Source organism: Littorina saxatilis, linkage group LG2 (assembly GCF_037325665.1).
Source record: "Littorina saxatilis isolate snail1 linkage group LG2, US_GU_Lsax_2.0, whole genome shotgun sequence".
Taxonomy (NCBI): domain Eukaryota; kingdom Metazoa; phylum Mollusca; class Gastropoda; order Littorinimorpha; family Littorinidae; genus Littorina; species Littorina saxatilis.
Window position 1 is genome coordinate 2,580,683 of NC_090246.1, and position 20,198 is coordinate 2,600,880.

Here is a 20,198-nt window from a genome sequence, read left to right on the forward strand (position 1 = left end):
CCTAAAATGATAGCGTCAACAATGACAAGAATCATTGCATAAAATACAAATATAAAGAGGAATTTCCAAAGCACCATGGCCGCGATCACTTCACTGTAAGCTCCCAATGAAGAGATCGAAGCAATCTGATTTGAATGTTAAATGCGGACACAACAGAATTGAATCGATCTGTTCGAGTCAGCCCTGAAGCGTAAAAAGCGAAATTGGGTAACGGTGTGAGTAATAATGTCTACTCACAAATTACATACACAAAGTATAACATACATACAGGCACTCGTTCAAAAGTCAAGGTATACATATATGTAGGCTTGCCGTCCGGGGATTCTTTGAAAAAGCAACGTTTCTACCTGGAAATATCTCATTTTACAGCTATACGGGTTGTGTATACTAAAGTGTGTTTGGTGCTTTGAATATAAGGTAGGGACTGCTGTACATGTACGTTTTTGAAGAGTTTTTCTGAAATGCTTGAAATATGCTACAATGTATTAGATGTTTGCTTGACTGTGTTGAGTTATGCTAGAATGCTGCCGTCACAAACTGCACCAATTTCTTGCAAACATATCATGTGTTGTGTCGTGTCGTGGCGTGTTCTGTCGTGTTTTAAACAGAACCGCAGCAGTGAATAATTAGCAGCCATGTAGGAGGTTGGCTATGGCAGGGTGTTTTTATATTTAGTCAAGTTTTGACTAAATATTTTAACATCGAGGGGGAATCGAAACGAGGGTCGTGGTGTATGTGCGTGTGTGTGTGCGCGTGTGTGCGTGTGTGTGTGTGTGTGTGTGTGTGTGTGTGTGTGTGTGTGTGTGTGTAGAGCGATTCAGACTAAACTACTGGACCGATCTTTATGAAATTTGACATGAGAGTTCCTGGGTATGAAATCCCCGAACGTTTTTTTCATTTTTTTGATAAATGTCTTTGATGACGTCATATCCGGCTTTTCGTGAAAGTTGAGGCGGCACTGTCACGCCCTCATTTTTCAACCAAATTGGTTGAAATTTTGGTCAAGTAATCTTCGACGAAGCCCGGACTTCAGTATTGCATTTCAGCTTGGTGGCTTAAAAATTAATTAATGACTTTGGTCATTAAAAATCTGAAAATTGTAAAAAAAAATAAAAATTTATAAAACGATCCAAATTTACGTTCATCTTATTCTCCATCATTTGCTGATTCCAAAAACATATAAATATGTTATATTCGGATTAAAAACAAGCTCTGAAAATTAAATATATAAAAATTATTATCAAAATTAAATTGTCCAAATCAATTTAAAAACACTTTCATCTTATTCCTTGTTCTTTCCTGATTCCAAAAACATATAGATATGATATGTTTGGATTAAAAACACGCTCAGAAAGTTAAAACAAAGAGAGGTACAGAAAAGCGTGCTATCCTTCTTAGCGCAACTACTACCCCGCTCTTCTTGTCAATTTCACTGCCTTTGGCATGCCATGAGCGGTGGACTGACGATGCTACGAGTATACGGTCTTGCTGAAAAATGGCATTGCGTTCAGTTTCATTCTGTGAGTTCGACAGCTACTTGACTAAATATTGTATTTTCGCCTTACGCGACTTGTTTTTTCTCTCAGGGAGAACGGTAACCTGATGAGAATGTAATATAGCAAATGAAACACATTCTGTTGTTTATGGTTTAGCTTACTTCTTTGTTTGTGAACTTGTTTGTTAGTTTTATTTACTGTTTGTGTGGTGACTGCGTTTTCTTTCACGTTCGCCTTCTTCGTATAGTCTCTGTATGACTCTGATTGCTTGGATGAGAAGTTACTCAAACAGATTGTCGGATGCACTGACTAAGTTGGGAGACATAATCGACGTCTCGGTTTACCGTGGCGTCGTCAGAGCTACGAATTGTTCATTCAGCTTTGTTCGCGTTTGCTTGATATAAAACTGGTTCCGGTTGAGTGATTCGTCGTGCTGACTTCATTACTTATTTTTTTTAGCTTTATGTGGCCTGGACTTTCATTCATCTGCTTATTCATGCATGTGGAGAAAAAGGGGCCACTGGGGGGGGGGGGGTGGGGGGGGGGGGTGGGGATGGGGGGTGTTAGGTTCCTGTCACCATGCGTTGTCACCTTCTACCCTGCCTTATTTTCCGACAGGGTTTCATCACTGGAGTCGTACTTGTAGACGTGGGTTGTGTTTAAACTGACGGTTTGTTACATGTTTTTGTTGTCTTTCTTTGAAAAAGAGTACAAATCAAAGTTGCTGGTGTATTTAGAATTGTTTTAAATACCTGTGGTTAGTTTGTCTTTAAATGTATAGGCTTGTTTTGGTTGGCTTGTTAATTGTCTCTGTGTATTGTCGAGTAAAGAGTCAGTGTGTTAGTCGGTTAGTGTTAGTGTGTGTGTGTGTGTGTGTGTGTGTGTGTGTGTGTGTGTGTAGTGTGTGTGTGTGTGTGTGTGTGTGTGTGTGTGTGTGTGTGTGTGGGGGGGGGTTACCTCATTAACTGATAGCGTGCTGTTGTTTGGCTGCAACTCTGGCTGATGGTTCTAACAGAAATCTGTGTGAAAGAGGATCAAAGATGGCCACTGCTGGCAAAGACACGACGGATGCGAGCGGAGGCCCAGGAAACACGGCGACTCCTGCCATCAGGTAAGCTTTTTTTGTCTTCTCCCCAATTATCAATTCAGGGGAGACTACCTGTTATTTGGAGCTGTGTTGGTTCCGGCTTACCTCCACTGGAATCTTTCAGAGTATTATACGAAAAATAAATATGGTTTCCTTCTTGCCATACCATCGTGAAGAAGGCAGTGACATGCCCAAATAGTGATATAAAACTACCTAACCTGGTTACTGGTGTGTTTTCTTTTGATGAATAATAAATATATACAATCTTAAAAGAAAAGGCGTGAGATTAGACCCAACATAATTCAGCTTACATTAACAACAAGCAGAGTGGGATAAAAAAAAAACCAAAAAAACATAAAAAGGCCAGGCAAATGGCATGACAATGTTTTTTCCCGGTGGCTGTTCAGTTGTTGTTATTGTGGTTGTTGTGGTTGTTGTTGTTTTTGTTGTTGTGTGAGACATCAATGGGGAAAAACTCAGAAGTGCTCGAATACACTGCCGCACATTTATTTCCCTTGCGTCAAGAAATCGACAAATTGGTATCCCCAATGTATCGCATTGAAACGAATATGTCGATACAAAAGGGGTAACTGTTCCGGGTGAGAGAGGGGGGGGGGGGGGCTTCCGGAACCGAGGACATCCTCCCCCCACTGGACCCAGCCCTGTTCTGTTTCAGCGGAATTTCTAACCCAAGCAACAGGAAAGTTGACCCCAACGCTCCAAGCAGTACCGCCAGGGCTCCCCACGGACAGCCCTCCTACAGGGTCCCGGGACCCCCATTTTCAAATTTTAGAGGGTCCCGGGACCCCCACTTTCAATTTTAGAGGGTCCATGGACCCCCACTGCGGAAGGTCCCGACGGTCCAAAAATCCAAAAAGTCTCGAAGTACTTATAAAACATTGTGCTGTATTGTGAAGTTTTTTTTCCATTGAAATATTTTAGGAGGACATGACATTCCACACTTTCCACTTGACTTCATGTTGTTTTTCTCTGTACACATGTCAGAATGAGATTCCAAATACATCATGTTAACGTTCAAATATAAAAGTATGGGTGTGCCTCTCTTTCTCTCTGTCTCTCTCTCTGCGAGCGAGCGCGTGTGTCAGTGTGTATGTGTGTGTGTGAGTGTGTTTGTGTGTGTCAGTGTGTGTGTGTGTGTGTGTGTGTGTGGAGCTGCAATTCCGAGACAACGACTCGACAGATGTTCATGAAACTTTAAATACAAATTCTTCCAGATAGTATCCACACATCATTTTTACATTTAAAGTCAAGTTTTGACCTTTTCTTTTTTAAAGGCACAGTAAACCTCCCGTAAACCATCACAGAGCTCCCCGAGCGGCTACATACAGTACAAGCATACTTCCATTTGAACGCTCACCGAACGGGAACATCCTGGCTGCTTTCTGTCGAGCGTGAGAAATTTTCAAAGAATTTATTTTCGTGGACTTGTTCCTCTACAACAATAGCGCATCGTTTTGGTGCTGGACGGCTGTTATGAATATTCAATACCGGAAATCACACCCGGACAGTAAGCCTCCCGTAAACCATCACAGATACTGTCAGGCTTTTACACACAGTACAACAACCCTTCCATTTGAACGCTCACCAAACGGGAACATCCTAGGTGCCCTACGTAAAGAGCGAGCAATTTTTAAAGAATTAATTTTGCAGATTGTCTCGAACACTTTTTGGACCCATCCTGAACTCAGGTCAAAAATGAGTTACTTCCATTCGGAAGAAGAAAGAGCTGAGTTGTTACCACCTTACTATTGGAAAAAACCTAATGCACTTAAATTTAAAAAGTTGTTTGATACTAAGAAAAAGAAATTGCTAAAGAATATTTTGGACTTTACTAATAGAATTTGTAACAGTTTTTCATAATTTTATTTTTTATTTTTAATTTTTTTAGTTTTATTTTATTTATTTTTTATTTTTTTTTAATTTTTTTTTATTTATTTATTATATTAGCATATATCATGATTGTATTGATTGTATTTATTGTTCAAAATGCCCCCATGGGTTATGGACTAATAAACTTGAACTTGAACTTGAACTTGAACTTGGGTCTCATTCTATCGATGTAAACTGGCAATAGCCGTGGATCGATGATTATCAGAATGTTTTTGGACCGTGGTACGTTTTTGCGCTAGACCTAACTTTTAAAATCTAAATAATAAATTGACAGCTTGTTACACAAATATTCTTACAAAAGAATTCTTTTTTCATCAAGACAAGATCAGTACAATTCGAAGTTGTGAAAGTTTGAAAAAAGAAAAGCCCGGAAGCAAGGTCACGCAAGGGTCGTAGCAGACGACGGTTTATGCATATCGCCGTTCCTCTCAACAGTCAAAAGCCATCGCTAGAGTTCTTGTGAACCACAGCCGTTTGTTTCGTGCATAAAAACGTGCTATTGTAGATAAGCTCACATCGAGTCGCATTCAAATGACTAACTGACGACTACATTGTGAAAAAGGGAAACTGGATCACATGGGTTCACGATGGCTCAGGGGTATGATAAACCACGCAAAAATAAATTCTTTGAAAATTGTTCGCTCTTTACGGAGGGCACCTAGGATGTTCTCAATCGGTGAGTGTTTAAATGAAAGGGTGTTTGTACTGTGTGTAAAAGCCTGACCGTATCTGTGATGGTTTATGGGAGGCTTACTGTGCCTTTAAACAAAGACGGGGAATCAAAAGGAGGGTGGTGGTGGTGGTGGTGGTGGTGGTGGTGGTGGTGGTGTGTGTGTGTGTGTGTGTGTGTGTGTGTGTGTGTGGTAGCTTTAAGAAAATGAGAACACTTAGATTGATAATTCAAAGGCAGCCCCCATCAGAAAAGAAGGTAAGCAAAAAATTATGCATAATTACGAATGATTACCTTCACCTTATTCAGTTTCAAAACGTCCCTTTTTTTCGCTCAGTTGGCACACTGCTTGCCGAAATGTGATCTTTTGAACTTTCATGCCGATCCAGGGCCGATCCTTGAAAGTTCTCTGACCCCTTAACAAGCGCATTTTGTTCATACCGATTTGAACCACTGCTTAGGTTTGCATCGTTGCAGAACATGTTCTCGTCAGGAACCTTAACCAGGTGAATGTTCTTTTCCCAACCACCTGCGAAGCGTCTAACTCTCTTATTCCACACCGGTGACACTGTGACGGTTCCCCTACGCTTTGTGTTCGGTGCCCTGACCCTTTGTGTTCGGTTCCCACTCGGTTCCCACACGCCAAAATTCGCGGACAAAACATCCATTTATGGTAGTATTACGCAATGTTGCTCTCTGAGAATGGTCTTGTTAGATCTGTGAGTGTTTACACTACATGCCTAGGTGCTGTTGGATTGAAGGTTTTTGATATTTTAGCCGTTATTAGGTAGAATGCCTTCCACTTTACTGCAAAACTGCATAATTCGTAGCATCGGCAAGAAATATCCTACCAAAAAATGCCTGCTTGGAACTGTCCGTGGTCCAGCAAAAAGTTCAACATGTCTGTAGCAGACAGCCCAAGTTTCAAGATTGTAGGGCCATCCAAACAGCCGTAATAATAAAAACAACAAAAGTAGTCAGTGAAATTGGCTGTGTTCGGTCCCCCCACACTTTTGTGACGTAGGCGTGACGGTTCCCATAATTCATTGTGTCGGTCCCCACTTTCTGTGTCGGACCCCACTTTCGACCTAATTTCTCTGTGACGGACCCCACAACCAGCCTATTTTGTGTCGGTCCCCACACCTTCTTGGATTTATGACTTGCCGGTTACTTGTATCATTGTATTCATTGAATCTAATTGTCTCGGAGTTATTTTTCAGCAAAAACCGGCAAGGCAGCACCTTTTGTGATACCAAGTAAGTCAGATGACATCAGTTTGTGTGTGTGTGTGTGTGTGTTTGTGTGTGTGTGTGTGTGTGTGTGTGTGTGTGTGTGTGTGAGAGAGAGAGAGAGAGAGAGAGAGAGAGAGAGTGAGAGAGAGAGAGAGAGAGATTAACACCTTTCCAGATCACTCCGGTTATGCGACACTACCGCGAGCGTCACTACCGCGTGTCACACTACCGCGAGTACGACACTACCGCGTGTAACACTACCGCGTGTCACACTACCGCGAGTACGACACTACCGCGAGTATAACACTGCCGCGTGTCACACTACCGCGCGTACCACAACCGCGAGTACCATAACCGTAGAGAGAACGCATGCAAACTTACTTCTTGTGAGTTTGTGTTCTAACTTTGATTGGAAGCAACCCATTCTATATGTATTCTGATAGTGTGTTCTGATCGTTTTGAGTTCTTGGTTAGCATGACAAACATTGAATTAGTGTTCAGAGAACAGACCAGGCCTTTTTGTTTTATATTTCAAGGAAACATTTCAACCTTTGCCTTCAGCCATGGAAGTCATAAAATGACACGCGGTAATGTTATACTCGCGGTAGTGTGACACGCGGTAGTGGTACTCGCGGTAGTGACGCTCGCGGTAGTGTCGTACTCGCGGTAAGTTCTGTTTCCGTACCCGCGACAGCGGCAGCGACAAAAGAAAACGCGCGCAAACGCGTGACGTGTTTCCGTACTTGCGTTTTAAACATGCGGTAAAATCTGTAAACTCCCGCGTTGCCGCGCGACAACGCGAAAAAATCGCTCCAGGACCCTTTCAAAAAAATCGCGTCGCTTGCCGCTTGTCGCGCCGCTAACGCGTCGCGCGTGTGGAAACACTCCTGGTCAGGCATTTTCTATGTGCTTGATTTTCGTCGCGCCGCTGGAAAAACGCTGTCGCGGGTACGGAAACACAACTCTCTCTCTCTCTCTCTCTCTCTCTCTCTCTCTCTCTCTCTCTCTCTCTCTCTCTCTCTCTCTCTCTCTCACACACACACACACACACACACACATACTGATGTCATCTGACTTACTTGGTATCACAAAAGGTGCTGCCTTGCCGGTTTTTGCTGAAAAATAACTCCGAGACAATTAGATTCAATGAATACAATGATACAAGTAACCGGCAAGTCATAAATCCAAGAAGGTGTGGGGACCGACACAAAATAGGCTGGTTGTGGGGTCCGTCACAGAGAAATTAGGTCGAAAGTGGGGTCCGACACAGAAAGTGGGGACCGACACAATGAATTATGGGAACCGTCACGCCTACGTCACAAAAGTGTGGGGGGACCGAACACAGCCAATTTCACTGACTACTTTTGTTGTTTTTATTATTACGGCTGTTTGGATGGCCCTACAATCTTGAAACTTGGGCTGTCTGCTACAGACATGTTGAACTTTTTGCTGGACCACGGACAGTTCCAAGCAGGCATTTTTTGGTAGGATATTTCTTGCCGATGCTACGAATTATGCAGTTTTGCAGTAAAGTGGAAGGCATTCTACCTAATAACGGCTAAAATATCAAAAACCTTCAATCCAACAGCACCTAGGCATGTAGTGTAAACACTCACAGATCTAACAAGACCATTCTCAGAGAGCAACATTGCGTAATACTACCATAAATGGATGTTTTGTCCGCGAATTTTGGCGTGTGGGAACCGAGTGGGAACCGAACACAAAGGGTCAGGGCACCGAACACAAAGCGTAGGGGAACCGTCACAGTGTCACCGGTGTGTATTCGGTGCGGGTTTGTCTCTTCCGTCCACTGCTTTGCTAGATCTGTGTCACTGAATTCGTGCACTGCTGAAGTCGCCCCGCAATGTCTATGAGCCCGAACAATCAGTGATTTTAAGTATATAACCTTTGCCGGGCACAGCTACTTTTGAATCGTTTTCAACCTCCTTTCTGGTTTCCTTTGCGCGTGAAATTGACATTGGTGCTTGCACTGCGAGACGTATACATAGTCTGAAACCCGTACCTAAGGTACGCAATAACTGATGATAGCAGTCTGAACATAGTATCTACGGTACGCACGATAAAAGAAATTTAGTGCGTCCCAGGACCCGTTGTTTTAAAGTTTAGTGCGTCTTGGGACCCCTCCATATATTTCTAGTACGTGTTTTCGGCTTCTAGTGCGTATTGGACGCAGGGACGCGCAGTTTGGGGAGCCCTGACCGCTTCTGGAGACACCAAGCACTGCTACAAGATGGACCACGCCAGAAGAGGCCGCGCCATTATCATCAACAACGAGACCTTTCACCACGACTTGTATCTAGGGCAGAGAACTGGGACAGACAGAGACGCAGAGAACATGGAGTCGTTGCTGTCTGAACTTGGGTTTGATATTACGGCGAGGAAGAACTGCACGGCTGCTGAGATGAAGTCTATGCTTGTCGAAGGTGAGATAGAAAAAAAAAAAATCAATATTAGTGCTTAAGAAAGTTCTTTTACGGTCGAATTTCTTTTTTCTTTTATTCAAGTTTTGACAAAATGTTTTAACATAGAGGGGGAATCGAGACGAGGGTGGTGGTGTATGTGTGTGTGTGTGTGTGTGTGTGTATGTGTGTGTAGATCAGTCAGTTTCGATAAAACTTCTGGACCGATCTTCGTGAAACTTCACATGAGTATTCCTAGGTATGATATCCCCAGAATATATTTTTCTTTTTCTCGATAAATGTCTTCGATGACGTCATATCCGGCATTTAGAGAAACTGGTGGCGGCACTGTCACGCCCTCATTTTTCAACCAATTTGGTTGAAAGTTTGGTCAAGTAATTTTCGACAAAGCCCGGACTTTGGTATTGAATTTCAGCGTGGAGGCTTAACAATTAATTGATGAGTTTGCTCATTAAAGATGTCATTAAAATGAAATTGTCGCAAACAGAATCAAAATTGATTGCATCATACTCTTCATTAAATTCTAAATCTCAAAATATATACATATGTTATGTTTACTCTTAAAATGTGATCACAATTAACGAAAATAGGTTAATTAGTGCTACGATTAAAATGTAAGAAATCGATCCAAAAGTGTATCATCTTATTCTTTATCATTTTCTGATTCCAAAATCATATAGACATAATATGTTTTATTCAAAACAAGTTCAGAAAGTTAAAAAGAATACATAAAAGCGCGCCGTTTTCCTGCTTACCGCAGTACGCTATTGCGCTATTCTGCCTCGTCAATTTCACTTTGTGTTGCACGGAAAAACTGGGAATTGACGAAGCTGTATTGTCTCGGTTAATAAAAAAAATGCAGTGCGTTCAGTTTCATTCTGTGATTTGAACAGCTTGACTAAATGTGACCCTCCACCACGGAATGAGTCGCATGTCACCTTTGCATGATTTTCATATATTTACATTTTTCTAAAGAGTTTTTATGCTCTATCCAGTGGTGAAAACCGTTTTAGAAAAGAGCGAAAACTGTTTGAGTTATAAGCCTGTAACTAAGGTGACCCTCACACTGTTACCAGACACTCCCCGGACTTATATTAAGCCTAGCGCAGAATCGCGCGAGATGAAATGCGACTTATTTCGTGGTGGAGGGTCACAAATGTAGTAATTTCGCCTTACGCGACTTGTTAATGTTTTGTTTTGTCTTAAATTAAACGTTTCATAAACCTAAATTTCTATTTTTTTTCTTTTCTTGGAACCTTGCCCAAGTGACCATGCCGCATGTCTACTATTACCACTTCCAGTTTTTGTCGGTCCTTGGGGTGGTCGTTATGGACAGGCTCCATTGTATGAGCATTTTGTTTCCAGCTGCCAGAGAAAGTCAGGGTGACGCCGACTGTATGAGCATTTTGTTTCCAGCTGCCAGAGAAAGTCAGGGTGACGCCGACTGTATGAGCATTGTGTTTCCAGCTGCCAGAGAAAGTCAGGGTGACGCCGACTGTATGAGCATTTTGTTTCCAGCTGCCAGAGAAAGTCAGGGTGACGCCGACTGTATGAGCATTTTGTTTCCAGCTGTCAGAGAAAGTCAGGGTGACGCCGACTGTATGAGCATTTTGTTTCCAGCTGCCAGAGAAAGTCAGGGTGACGCCGACTGTATGAGCATTTTGTTTCCAGCTGCCAGAGAAAGTCAGTGTGACGCCGACTGTATGAGCATTTTGTTTCCAGCTGCCAGAGAAAGTCAGTGTGACGCCGACTGTATGAGCATTTTGTTTCCAGCTGCCAGAGAAAGTCAGGGTGACGCCGACTGTATGAGCATTTTGTTTCCAGCTGCCAGAGAAAGTCAGGGTGACGCCGACTGTATGAGCATTTTGTTTCCAGCTGCCAGAGAAAGTCAGGGTGACGCCCACTGTATGAGCATTTTGTTTCCAGCTGCCAGAGAAAGTCAGGGTGACGCCGACTGTATGAGCATTTTGTTTCCAGCTGTCAGAGAAAGTCAGGGTGACGCCGACTGTATGAGCATTTTGTTTCCAGCTGTCAGAGAAAGTCAGGGTGACGCCGACTGTATGAGCATTTTGTTTCCAGCTGTCAGAGAAAGTCAGGGTGACGCCCACTGTATGAGCATTTTGTTTCCAGCTGCCAGAGAAAGTCAGGGTGACGCCGACTGTATGAGCATTTTGTTTCCAGCTGTCAGAGAAAGTCAGGGTGACGCCGACTGTATGAGCATTTTGTTTCCAGCTGTCAGAGAAAGTCAGGGTGACGCCGACTGTATGAGCATTTTGTTTCCAGCTGTCAGAGAAAGTCAGGGTGACGCCGACTGTATGAGCATTTTGTTTCCAGCTGTCAGAGAAAGTCAGGGTGACGCCCACTGTATGAGCATTTTGTTTCCAGCTGCCAGAGAAAGTCAGGGTGACGCCGACTGTATGAGCATTTTGTTTCCAGCTGTCAGAGAAAGTCAGGGTGACGCCGACTGTATGAGCATTTTGTTTCCAGCTGTCAGAGAAAGTCAGGGTGACGCCGACTGTATGAGCATTTTGTTTCCAGCTGCCAGAGAAAGTCAGGGTGACGCCGACTGTATGAGCATTTTGTTTCCAGCTGTCAGAGAAAGTCAGGGTGACGCCGACTGTATGAGCATTTTGTTTCCAGCTGTCAGAGAAAGTCAGGGTGACGCCGACTGTATGAGCATTTTGTTTCCAGCTGTCAGAGAAAGTCAGGGTGACGCCCACTGTATGAGCATTTTGTTTCCAGCTGCCAGAGAAAGTCAGGGTGACGCCGACTGTATGAGCATTTTGTTTCCAGCTGTCAGAGAAAGTCAGGGTGACGCCGACTGTATGAGCATTTTGTTTCCAGCTGTCAGAGAAAGTCAGGGTGACGCCGACTGTATGAGCATTTTGTTTCCAGCTGCCAGAGAAAGTCAGGGTGACGCCGACTGTATGAGCATTTTGTTTCCAGCTGTCAGAGAAAGTCAGGGTGACGCCGACTGTATGAGCATTTTGTTTCCAGCTGTCAGAGAAAGTCAGGGTGACGCCGACTGTATGAGCATTTTGTTTCCAGCTGCCAGAGAAAGTCAGGGTGACGCCCACTGTATGAGCATTTTGTTTCCAGCTGCCAGAGAAAGTCAGGGTGACGCCGACTGCTTTGTGTGCGTCATTCTGTCTCACGGCGATGACGGCGCTGTGTACGGCACTGACGAGAGCGTGAAGGTTGAGGACCTTGTGGCGCCAATCAAGGCGTGCAAGTCACTCGCCGGCAAGCCAAAGCTCTTCTTCATTCAGGTAAGATATCTCCCTTTTCCTAGAGATTCGATCGAACGCAGAAGAAGTAGTTGTTATCATGAAAGTATGCACACACTCTTAAAGACAAACGACACTGATCAAACAAACAAGACGCCTCTTCTTGATCCCTTTTTCCAAAGGAAAGACTCTGACGTCAAAAGCGAAACAAACTTTGTCTCGGTGACTTCGTCATATCAGCAGGAGAAAATAACTCGTAAGGTCACCGCTAGGCTGTACAGGTATCGGTATCGGTATCGTGTATGATTAAATATCATTGGATTTGTGCCACAGAGGACATTATTTCTTGCATATAATTATAAAGGACGTTTGTAAACATTGCTTTTTCATCTTGTTTGTCAGTTAGTTTGTATGTGCTTTTGTATGCTTGAATGTGCACTATGTTGTGTGTTTTCAATTTTCAATCATTTTGTTGTTGTTCGTGTGAAATATCTTTTATATCACAAAAACCGTTTTTTTATTCGCGTACGTAGTGGTTCTTTTCTAAATGCAAATCTGATGTGAACAAAAGACAGAAGTATTCACGCAACAGTGACAAAAAAGAACGAAACAAAGCGCAAGAAAAGGACAATATCCAATAGCACAACAAACTAAATCCACCAATTTACGACGAAGAATCCACATTCATCAAAAAAGAGGAAAGGAACACTAAACCTGGGTGGAAAAAAGTCTCGGATGTTTTGTTTAATCATTTTCGCGTCCCCTGCTGTCACCAGGCGTGTCGCGGCAAGTTTGTTGATGGCGGGGTGGAGGTGGTCGACTCGAAAGGCAAACACGGACAAGACGACGAGGAAGAGATGGAAAGTGATGAGGTTGCAGTTCAGACGATTCCTGTGGAGGCTGACTTCCTCATGGCTTACTCTGTTGCGCAAGGTATGTCGTGATTTATGAGAGAGAGATTTGGTTGGTAGGAAGGGGTGGGGGTGAGGTAGGCAGGATGAGAGAGGGTGTGTGTGTGTGTGTGTGTGTGTGTGTGTGTGTTTGTGTGTGTGTGTGTGTGTGTGTGCACGTGTGTGTGTGTGTGTGTGTGTGTGTGTATGTGTATGTGTGTGCGTGTGTGTGTGTGTGTGTGTGTGTGAGTGTGTATGTGTGTCAGTATGTGTGTGTGTGTATGTGTGTGTGTGTGTGTGTGTGTGTGCGCGCGAGAGAGAGAGAGAGAGAGAGAGAGAGAGAGAGAGAAAGAGACATAGAGAGAGACTGAGAGAGAGAGAGAGCGAGCGAGGGAGAAAGAGAGAGAGAGAGAGAGAGAGAGAGAGAGTGTCACGTTTCATAGATCACAGAAGATGATTATGAACGGTCAATTACTGCTAACTGACTATCCACACTACGATCCACTCTCGCAGTCACACAAATAAGATAGAATCAACAAAAGTATAAGTTTCAGACGCCTGTTTATATACGATCTCGCCACCTCCCTCAATACTTCACTTCAAACGTTGTTTTACGGCAAAGACGTAAAGAAAGTAACTGACAAAAATGCCAGTTAAAGTTTATTAAATGATAAGAACACGCTGAACTCGTGTAAAGACAGAAAAACTAGCTGTTATGCAAAAGCGCTGGTTAATGCAGGTGTCACACACCCCACGTTGTCACCACTCAAATATAATCATGAATGCACAAGGTGACTTGGTGGTCAAAGGCGCAATGACATGGTGCACTTAGCTTTTTGTCACGGAGTAGGCAACCCGTAAATAGTCTATCTCCACAACGGCTCCGTTGATTGTAGTGCCGGTTGGCGTAGAACGAAGCAGGGAATTGTGTAGATATCAGGCGCCTCACTCAGCCGCTGAAGGTCCTCCCCGTAAATGACCAGAAATGGTAATAAGTAGAGTAGGTAGAACCAGCAACAGCAACCGCAACAGCAACAGCACACCAGAAGCTCCAGATACAGACGTTCCAGAATACAGATGTTCCGGATACAGATACAGCAGCTGAAACAAAAAGCATCGGTGCACTAAACATGCCACGCAACCCTTCACACTCCACCTTTAAACATGCCACCTTTACATATTTCATAGAGAACGTGGTCCTGCACAACGAACTTTTAAAACAACAAATCAGCTATTTTCCCTCCTTCTCTCCATATTTGCAAAAACCATATACAGATTATACTTTTAGCGTCTTAAAGAGCATATTATGCGCTATCCTGGAGAGAACAACAGAGAGTATTTCATTCCACAAACATTGACTCGTCAACAGCGTTTAATAACGATTTATTACCTCAACAGCCTATGAATGTGTAGCTCTCCTTAAGCGAACCCGCTTCCGTGTATGGCTAATCGTCCGTCGGCGAATTAGTAGCCACAACCCTTGTACTGAGTTTTCTTCTGCATTGAAATCCTCCAACACCCAGTCAAGTACAGTCAAACACGCTTAAGCCGAACTCGCCCGGGGAATGAAAAATCGTTTCGCTTATCCGAGTTTGTGCATATCCGAGTTCGGATAAGCCAAACCTTTCCCGAGAAATTACCCTGCAATTCGGCTTAAGCGAGTTTTTTTCAGGATAAATTGTAAAATTACTTGGAATATTTCTCTCTGTCTGTCTGTCTCTCTCTCTCTCTCTCTCTGCGTGTGTGTGTGTGTGTATGTATGTGTGTGTGTGTGTGTGTGTGTGTGTGTGTGTGTGTGTGTGTGTGTGTGTGTGTGTGTGTGTGTGTGTGTGTGTGTGTGTGTGTGTTTAAATGAATAAGATCAAAACAGTGACAAACTACACGTGCTTTCTTCAGTGGAACTTTATTAATACCTCAAAGCCAATTGTAAAAATAAATGGTGAAAACAGTGACACATCTCAGAAACAAAACCAAAGATTCCACAAGCAACTACGCTTTTGTTAAAAGGATTCCAAGTAATGTTTAATGAAACCCTCTCCATTAAAGAAAGAAAAGAAACAAAATTAGACAATTTGTCTCTGTGGTCATAAATCAAGATCAAATCTCCGTAAACATAGATTGTAGGCAAATGTTTTGTTTCGCTGCATGTTTATTGTGGTTTGATCTTCACCACTCGCTCAAAATGAGCACATACATTCCTCAGGTAGATTTGCTCTTCACAAAGATCTCTTCCTTCGATTGGAAAAAGAGGTTTGTATGAGAGCCACTCGTTTTTGAACACTGCAACAGTTGTTTGGAACATGCTGGCAGCCGCAAGGATTTCAACGTCGCATCACGTGACACGTGTATTTCTTGGTCAATGTGGCACACGTCATCAGTTTCCCCGCATACTCAAAAACAGGTGACGTGTTCGTTTCCGTAGGATAATTATAGCCGTGACGAAATATGTTTATCTTCCTGACGTGTTTTTCAAACAAGAAGAGCAAACGCTCGATCGAGTCACTTTCGCAGTTCTGAATATTATATGAGGCATCAGATGGACAGGAAGAAATTGCTATTCACAACACAATGCATACCTGAAGAATTCAAGACATACCTGTGACCTTGAAAAAGGTCAAAGGTCACCAAAGCAGACGTCAAAGTGTAGAGGTCACTGGGAGTCACGTTCACATAAAATTTGAGCCCGGTCACTTTTATAGTTTCCGAGAAAAGCCCAACGTTAAGTTGTGTGTTGCCGAACAGAAAAGGCTAGTTATCTCCCTTGTTTTTCTGATAACGTTCGTAAAAGGCTACAGATGTAAATACTTTGATGTAAAGAATAATCCTACAAAGTTTCAATCACATCCGATGAACTTTGTCAAAGATATAAAATGTCTAATTTTTCCTTTGACGCTGACCTGTGACCTTGAAAAAGGTCAAAGGTCAACGAAACCATCGTTAAAGTGTAGAGGTCATTGGAGGTCACGACTAAACAAAATATGAGCCCGATCGCTTTGATAGTTTCCGAGAAAAGTCCAACGTTAAGGTGGTGTCTACGGACGGCCGGCCGGACGGCCGGCCGGACGGCCGGCCGGCCGGCCGGACAGACTAACACTGACCGATTACATAGAGTCACTTTTTCTCAAGTGACTCAAAAACAAAGTCTCTCCGACAGTGTTTAGAAAATCACGTTTGAGATGTCCGTGTTTGAGTTAGCTATTTTTTGACAGAATTTGGCTTATCCGAATTAGAAATAGTCTTACAAAGAGGGGGGTCTGGCGGGGAATTGGTTTTGGTTTAAGATATCCGAGTTTTTTGCTAGCGTGTTTCGTTTAGGCGAGTGCGGCTGTAACACCTGACGACCTCGTCGTCAAAAAATATGGAAAAGGCGGTCACTTCTCCGTTGTTCCAAGTGCCCTCCTGGACACGCAGAGCAGGCACGTTGACATAAACAATATCGCGACGTGTTGAATACCATCAACTCTTGGACAAGAAACTACCTTCTCTTATCGAAACATGTGCCAAATGGGTCGTTTCAATGTCTCCCCCAAAGCTCGTCAAAAAAACATCACATGACTCCAGCGACCAATCGCTAACGTCAAAAGTATAGGGCAGTTTTAGCTGAGAGAGAGAGAGAGAGAGAGAGAGAGAGAGAGAGAGAGAGCACCTCGAGAGAGAGCTCGAGAGAAAGAGAGAGAGAGAGAGAGAGAGAGAGAGAGAGAGAGAGAGAGAGAGAGAGAGAGAGAGAGAGAGAGAGAGAGAGAGAGAGAGAGAGAGAGAGAGAGAGTGAGTTTTCAGCTTCGAACGCACAACAGGAAGGAGAATCAAACCATAGCCTCTTCTTCTTCTTCTTGGCGTTCGCAGAGGTTACACAATCAGTCCAGCACTGGTGATAAATGTTGTCGTTTTCTCCAACTCCTGTCGACTGCCGTATAGTTTGGTCTGCAAGGGAGTTGGTGACGGCCACACTTCTTTTCGTTCCTCATCTAGTAAGGGACATCGCTGTAAGATGTGTTCCGCTGTTTGGTCTTCTTGACCGCAGGCACAGGTTGGTGATGGCGCCAGCTTGAACTTTCGGTTCATGTGAGCATTGAGCCTGTTGTGGCCAGTACGCAGCCTGATGAGGTTGACTTGCTGCTCTCTGGACATTGCGTGGTAGTCATCTCTGTTTGTCCTTGGCCTCATCAATGCCTTGATGATTGTCTTCTGCTCACTAAAGCTGACACTGTTTTCAGGTTGGTCTTCTACGGCTCCTTCTTTCGCCAGCTCATCTGCCCTTTCATTTCCTGGTATCCCACAGTGTGCTGGTATCCACTGGAGGACAACTCTTCTGGTTTGTCTGACCATCTGTAATGCTTTGGCCAGCTGTGGGAGTTTGTCGTTCTCTAGGGCCTGAAGGACTGAAAGGGCGTCCGAGAGGAAGACAACTTGGTAGCAAGGGTCTGCGGAGTCCTGAACCAAGGAGGCGGCCTGCATGAGAGCTTCTGCTTCTGCTTTATAGTTTGTGCAGTGTTTGCCAGTGGCAACGCTGGATGTAGCTGTATGTCCCCCAGGGAACTGGATGAGAATGCCTGCACCTCCATTGAGCACGGCGTTAGTTGCTGATCCATCGGTGTATACATGGATCCACGCCTCTTTTGGGTACTGTTCGTCGATCAGGGCTAAGGTGAGTGCCTGTCGAGCTGTGTCATTCTGATCTTCTCCTGAGGTAACATGTGGAACACTGGCGCAGATCTGGATGCCTGGTTTCTCTGTTGCCTTGGGGGTTTCCTCTTCTTCTTGAGTCAGAGGTAGAGTGTTCTGTGGGAGGACTTCCCTGTACTGTCGAGAAAGTCTCTTGCTCTCGTGTACAAAACTGCTCCGTTTGAGCCGGTTCTTGGTGAGGTTGCTCAGTCTGTGCTTCATGGGGTGGTCGGGTAGCCACTTGAGCTTCTCGGCCTGTACCATAGTCTTGGCTTCTCTTCTCTGACAGAGGGGTTGGATGGTGGTAAGCTTCTCCATTTCCTTGATGGGCGTGGATTTCATTGCACCAGTGATGAGTCGGAGGGCCTGGTTTTGCACACGGTCAAGGGTCTGCAGGTTTGTCTTGGCTGAGGTTGACCACGCTGTGGAGCCGTACTCGAGGTGGGGTCTGATTGTTCCCTGGTATACTGTCTTCAGTATCTTCTCGTTCGCTCCCCAGGTGGTACCTGCCAGCTTCCTGAGTATGGCTAGCTTGCGCCGGGCCTTCGTCTCTGCCTGTGCAATGTGTGGTTTCCAGGTCTGCCGTCTATCAAAGGTGACACCAAGGTACGTTGCTTCTTCATCCTCTCTCAGAGGAGTTCCACCAAGCCTAATTGTTCCGGCTTTCTGCTTTGGCGACAGTGTGAATAGGGTGGTGGAGGATTTCTCCTTGTTGATGGAGACGCACCAATCTTCTGCCCATGCGTTCAGCCTATCTGCCGCTTGCTGCATTCTGTAGGTGGCAGTACTTGCATGCTCCTCCTTGCACCAGATCACAAGGTCGTCTGCGTAGAGAGCAGCTTTGATCCCCTTGGGCATCTCAGACACCAGATCGTCGATGAAGAGAAGGAAGAGTGTGGGGGAGAGGACTCCGCCCTGAGGGACGCCATGACGAAGGAGGAACTTCTTGCTTTTGGTCTGGTCGACGTTAACTCTTGCCCTGCGGTTATAGAGGTAGGAGCGAATCCACTGGTACATGTTGCTGGACACGCCTTTCCTCAGCAGTTTTACAAGGAGTCCATCTTTCCAGACCTTGTCAAAGGCCTTCTGAAGATCTATCCAGGTGACGAAGACCAGCTTCTGTTCCTGAAAGGCATCTTCAACTTCTTGCGCCAGGTAAGTGACCTGATCTTCAGTGCTGCGGAACTGTCGGAATCCAGCTTGTTCGGGGGCGAGGAGGTTCCTGGATTCCAGGTACCACCTCAAAAACCATAGCCTCGATAAATATTATGATTTATTTATAAACACGATGAATTCAGTTTTAAGTAATTTATTAGCAACGACACCAGCCTTCAATTTTAATCCGCGCACAACCGGGTCGTCAATGTCAACAGGTTACCACTCGTGGCGGAACCGTTTTAAGGGATTTAATTGTAACGTCACAATCCTTCAATTCAAATGTGCAAACAAAAGGTTTTCCCTGTCAACAGGTTACGACTCGTGGAGGAACCGTTTTTAATGGATTTAATTGCAGCGTCACAATCTCCTTCAATACAAATCTGCACACACACTGTTCAAGTTCCCTGTCAACAGGTTACTACTCGTGGCGGAACCGAGAGCAGGGGTCGTGGTTCGTGCAAGCCGTGGTGAAGGTGGTGCGAGACAACTGGCGGCGCATGGACCTACTGACCATGATGACCCGCGTCTCCCACAAGGTGGCCTACGACTTCGAGTCCAATGTCCCGAGTAACAGATTCCTGCACATGAAGAAACAGATCCCCTGCATCACTTCCATGCTGACCAAAGACCTCTACTTCACACCCAAGGTGTAAAACATGGTGGTCGCGCCATGTGAAGAACATTAACACAGTTAGCAGCTATCAGGCCAGCAGATAAATGCGGTCACCACAGTGCGGCCTCAACTTTCTTTTAAAGAGCGGATATGATGTCATCAAAGGTATATATTGAAAATGAAAAGGACTGGTCGGGAAATTATCGTAGCCGTCTGAGGTATACGGACGACGACTATGCCAAAAAAGTAGAAACGATGGAGAACAGTAGAGGCATGAGAATAGCGACAAAAAAGAAAGACTTGTTATTGATGACACAACCATTTGATGAATATATTAGTCCTTCAACGCACATAGAAATGTGTTATCAAAAAAAGGAATTATAAAGAGGAAAGACGCAAAGAAGAAAACCAGCCATTCTGGTGATTGTTGTAAGACTAAAATTAATTCTCCTTAAAAGAACAACAACAAAATAAATAGTGACATCAATTTTGCTGATGTATTCTTATTATTGAATGTGCTTTTCCTTCAGCATATAGAAATATGTCACCATGGGGAAAAGAATGAAGACGAGAGATGCAAAGATAAAAATTCAGCTATCCTATTATAACTGCCGCATTATTATAACAAATGCATTCTTCTTCAAAAATTGACGCACTGCGACATTTGACGGATAGTTAATGCTGAATGTGTTGGACCTTCACTCGCATGGAAGAGTCCCCAAACCAAGATAGAAAATTCGACTGTTAGTTGAATTAGTCCTTCAAAGAATCTTTCTTTCTTTCTTTATTTGGTGTTTAACGTCGTTTTCAA

At 44.1% G+C, this 20,198-nt stretch overlaps 1 protein-coding gene and 1 long non-coding RNA gene across 5 annotated transcripts in view; both read left to right on the forward strand.

Moving 5' to 3' along the window:
* The window catches only part of LOC138957985 (uncharacterized), a 118,970-nt gene that overhangs the window by 97,836 nt on the left and 936 nt on the right, over positions 1-20,198 (forward strand). The gene's annotated exons all lie outside the window — the stretch shown is intronic.
* Positions 273-20,156, forward strand: LOC138957983 (caspase-3-like). Of its 4 annotated transcripts, none has more exons than XM_070328999.1 (7): positions 273-417; positions 2,512-2,607; positions 3,879-3,995; positions 8,575-8,840; positions 11,937-12,106; positions 12,841-12,997; positions 19,189-20,156. In XM_070328999.1, the coding sequence occupies exons 2-7, from the start codon at positions 2,537-2,539 to the stop codon at positions 19,425-19,427; spliced, it is 1,020 nt and encodes a 339-aa protein (XP_070185100.1). In that variant the 5' UTR covers positions 273-417; positions 2,512-2,536; the 3' UTR covers positions 19,428-20,156. The 4 variants fall into 4 exon arrangements, with proteins under 4 accessions (XP_070185100.1, XP_070185102.1, XP_070185101.1 ...); XM_070329000.1 differs by lacking the exon at positions 273-417 and adding an exon at positions 2,093-2,166; XM_070329001.1 differs by lacking the exon at positions 3,879-3,995 and having other exon boundaries at positions 275-417.

Coding starts and splice junctions, on each gene's coding strand:
- LOC138957983 (XM_070328999.1), top strand. CDS start 2,537: ATGGCCACTGCTGGCAAAGACACGACGGATGCGAGCGGAGGCCCAGGA. Junction 3,996..8,574: donor CTGGCTGCTTTCTGTCGAGC/GTGAGAAATTTT, acceptor TTCGGCTTCTAG/TGCGTATTGGACGCAGGGAC. Junction 12,107..12,840: donor CAAAGCTCTTCTTCATTCAG/GTAAGATATCTC, acceptor TGCTGTCACCAG/GCGTGTCGCGGCAAGTTTGT.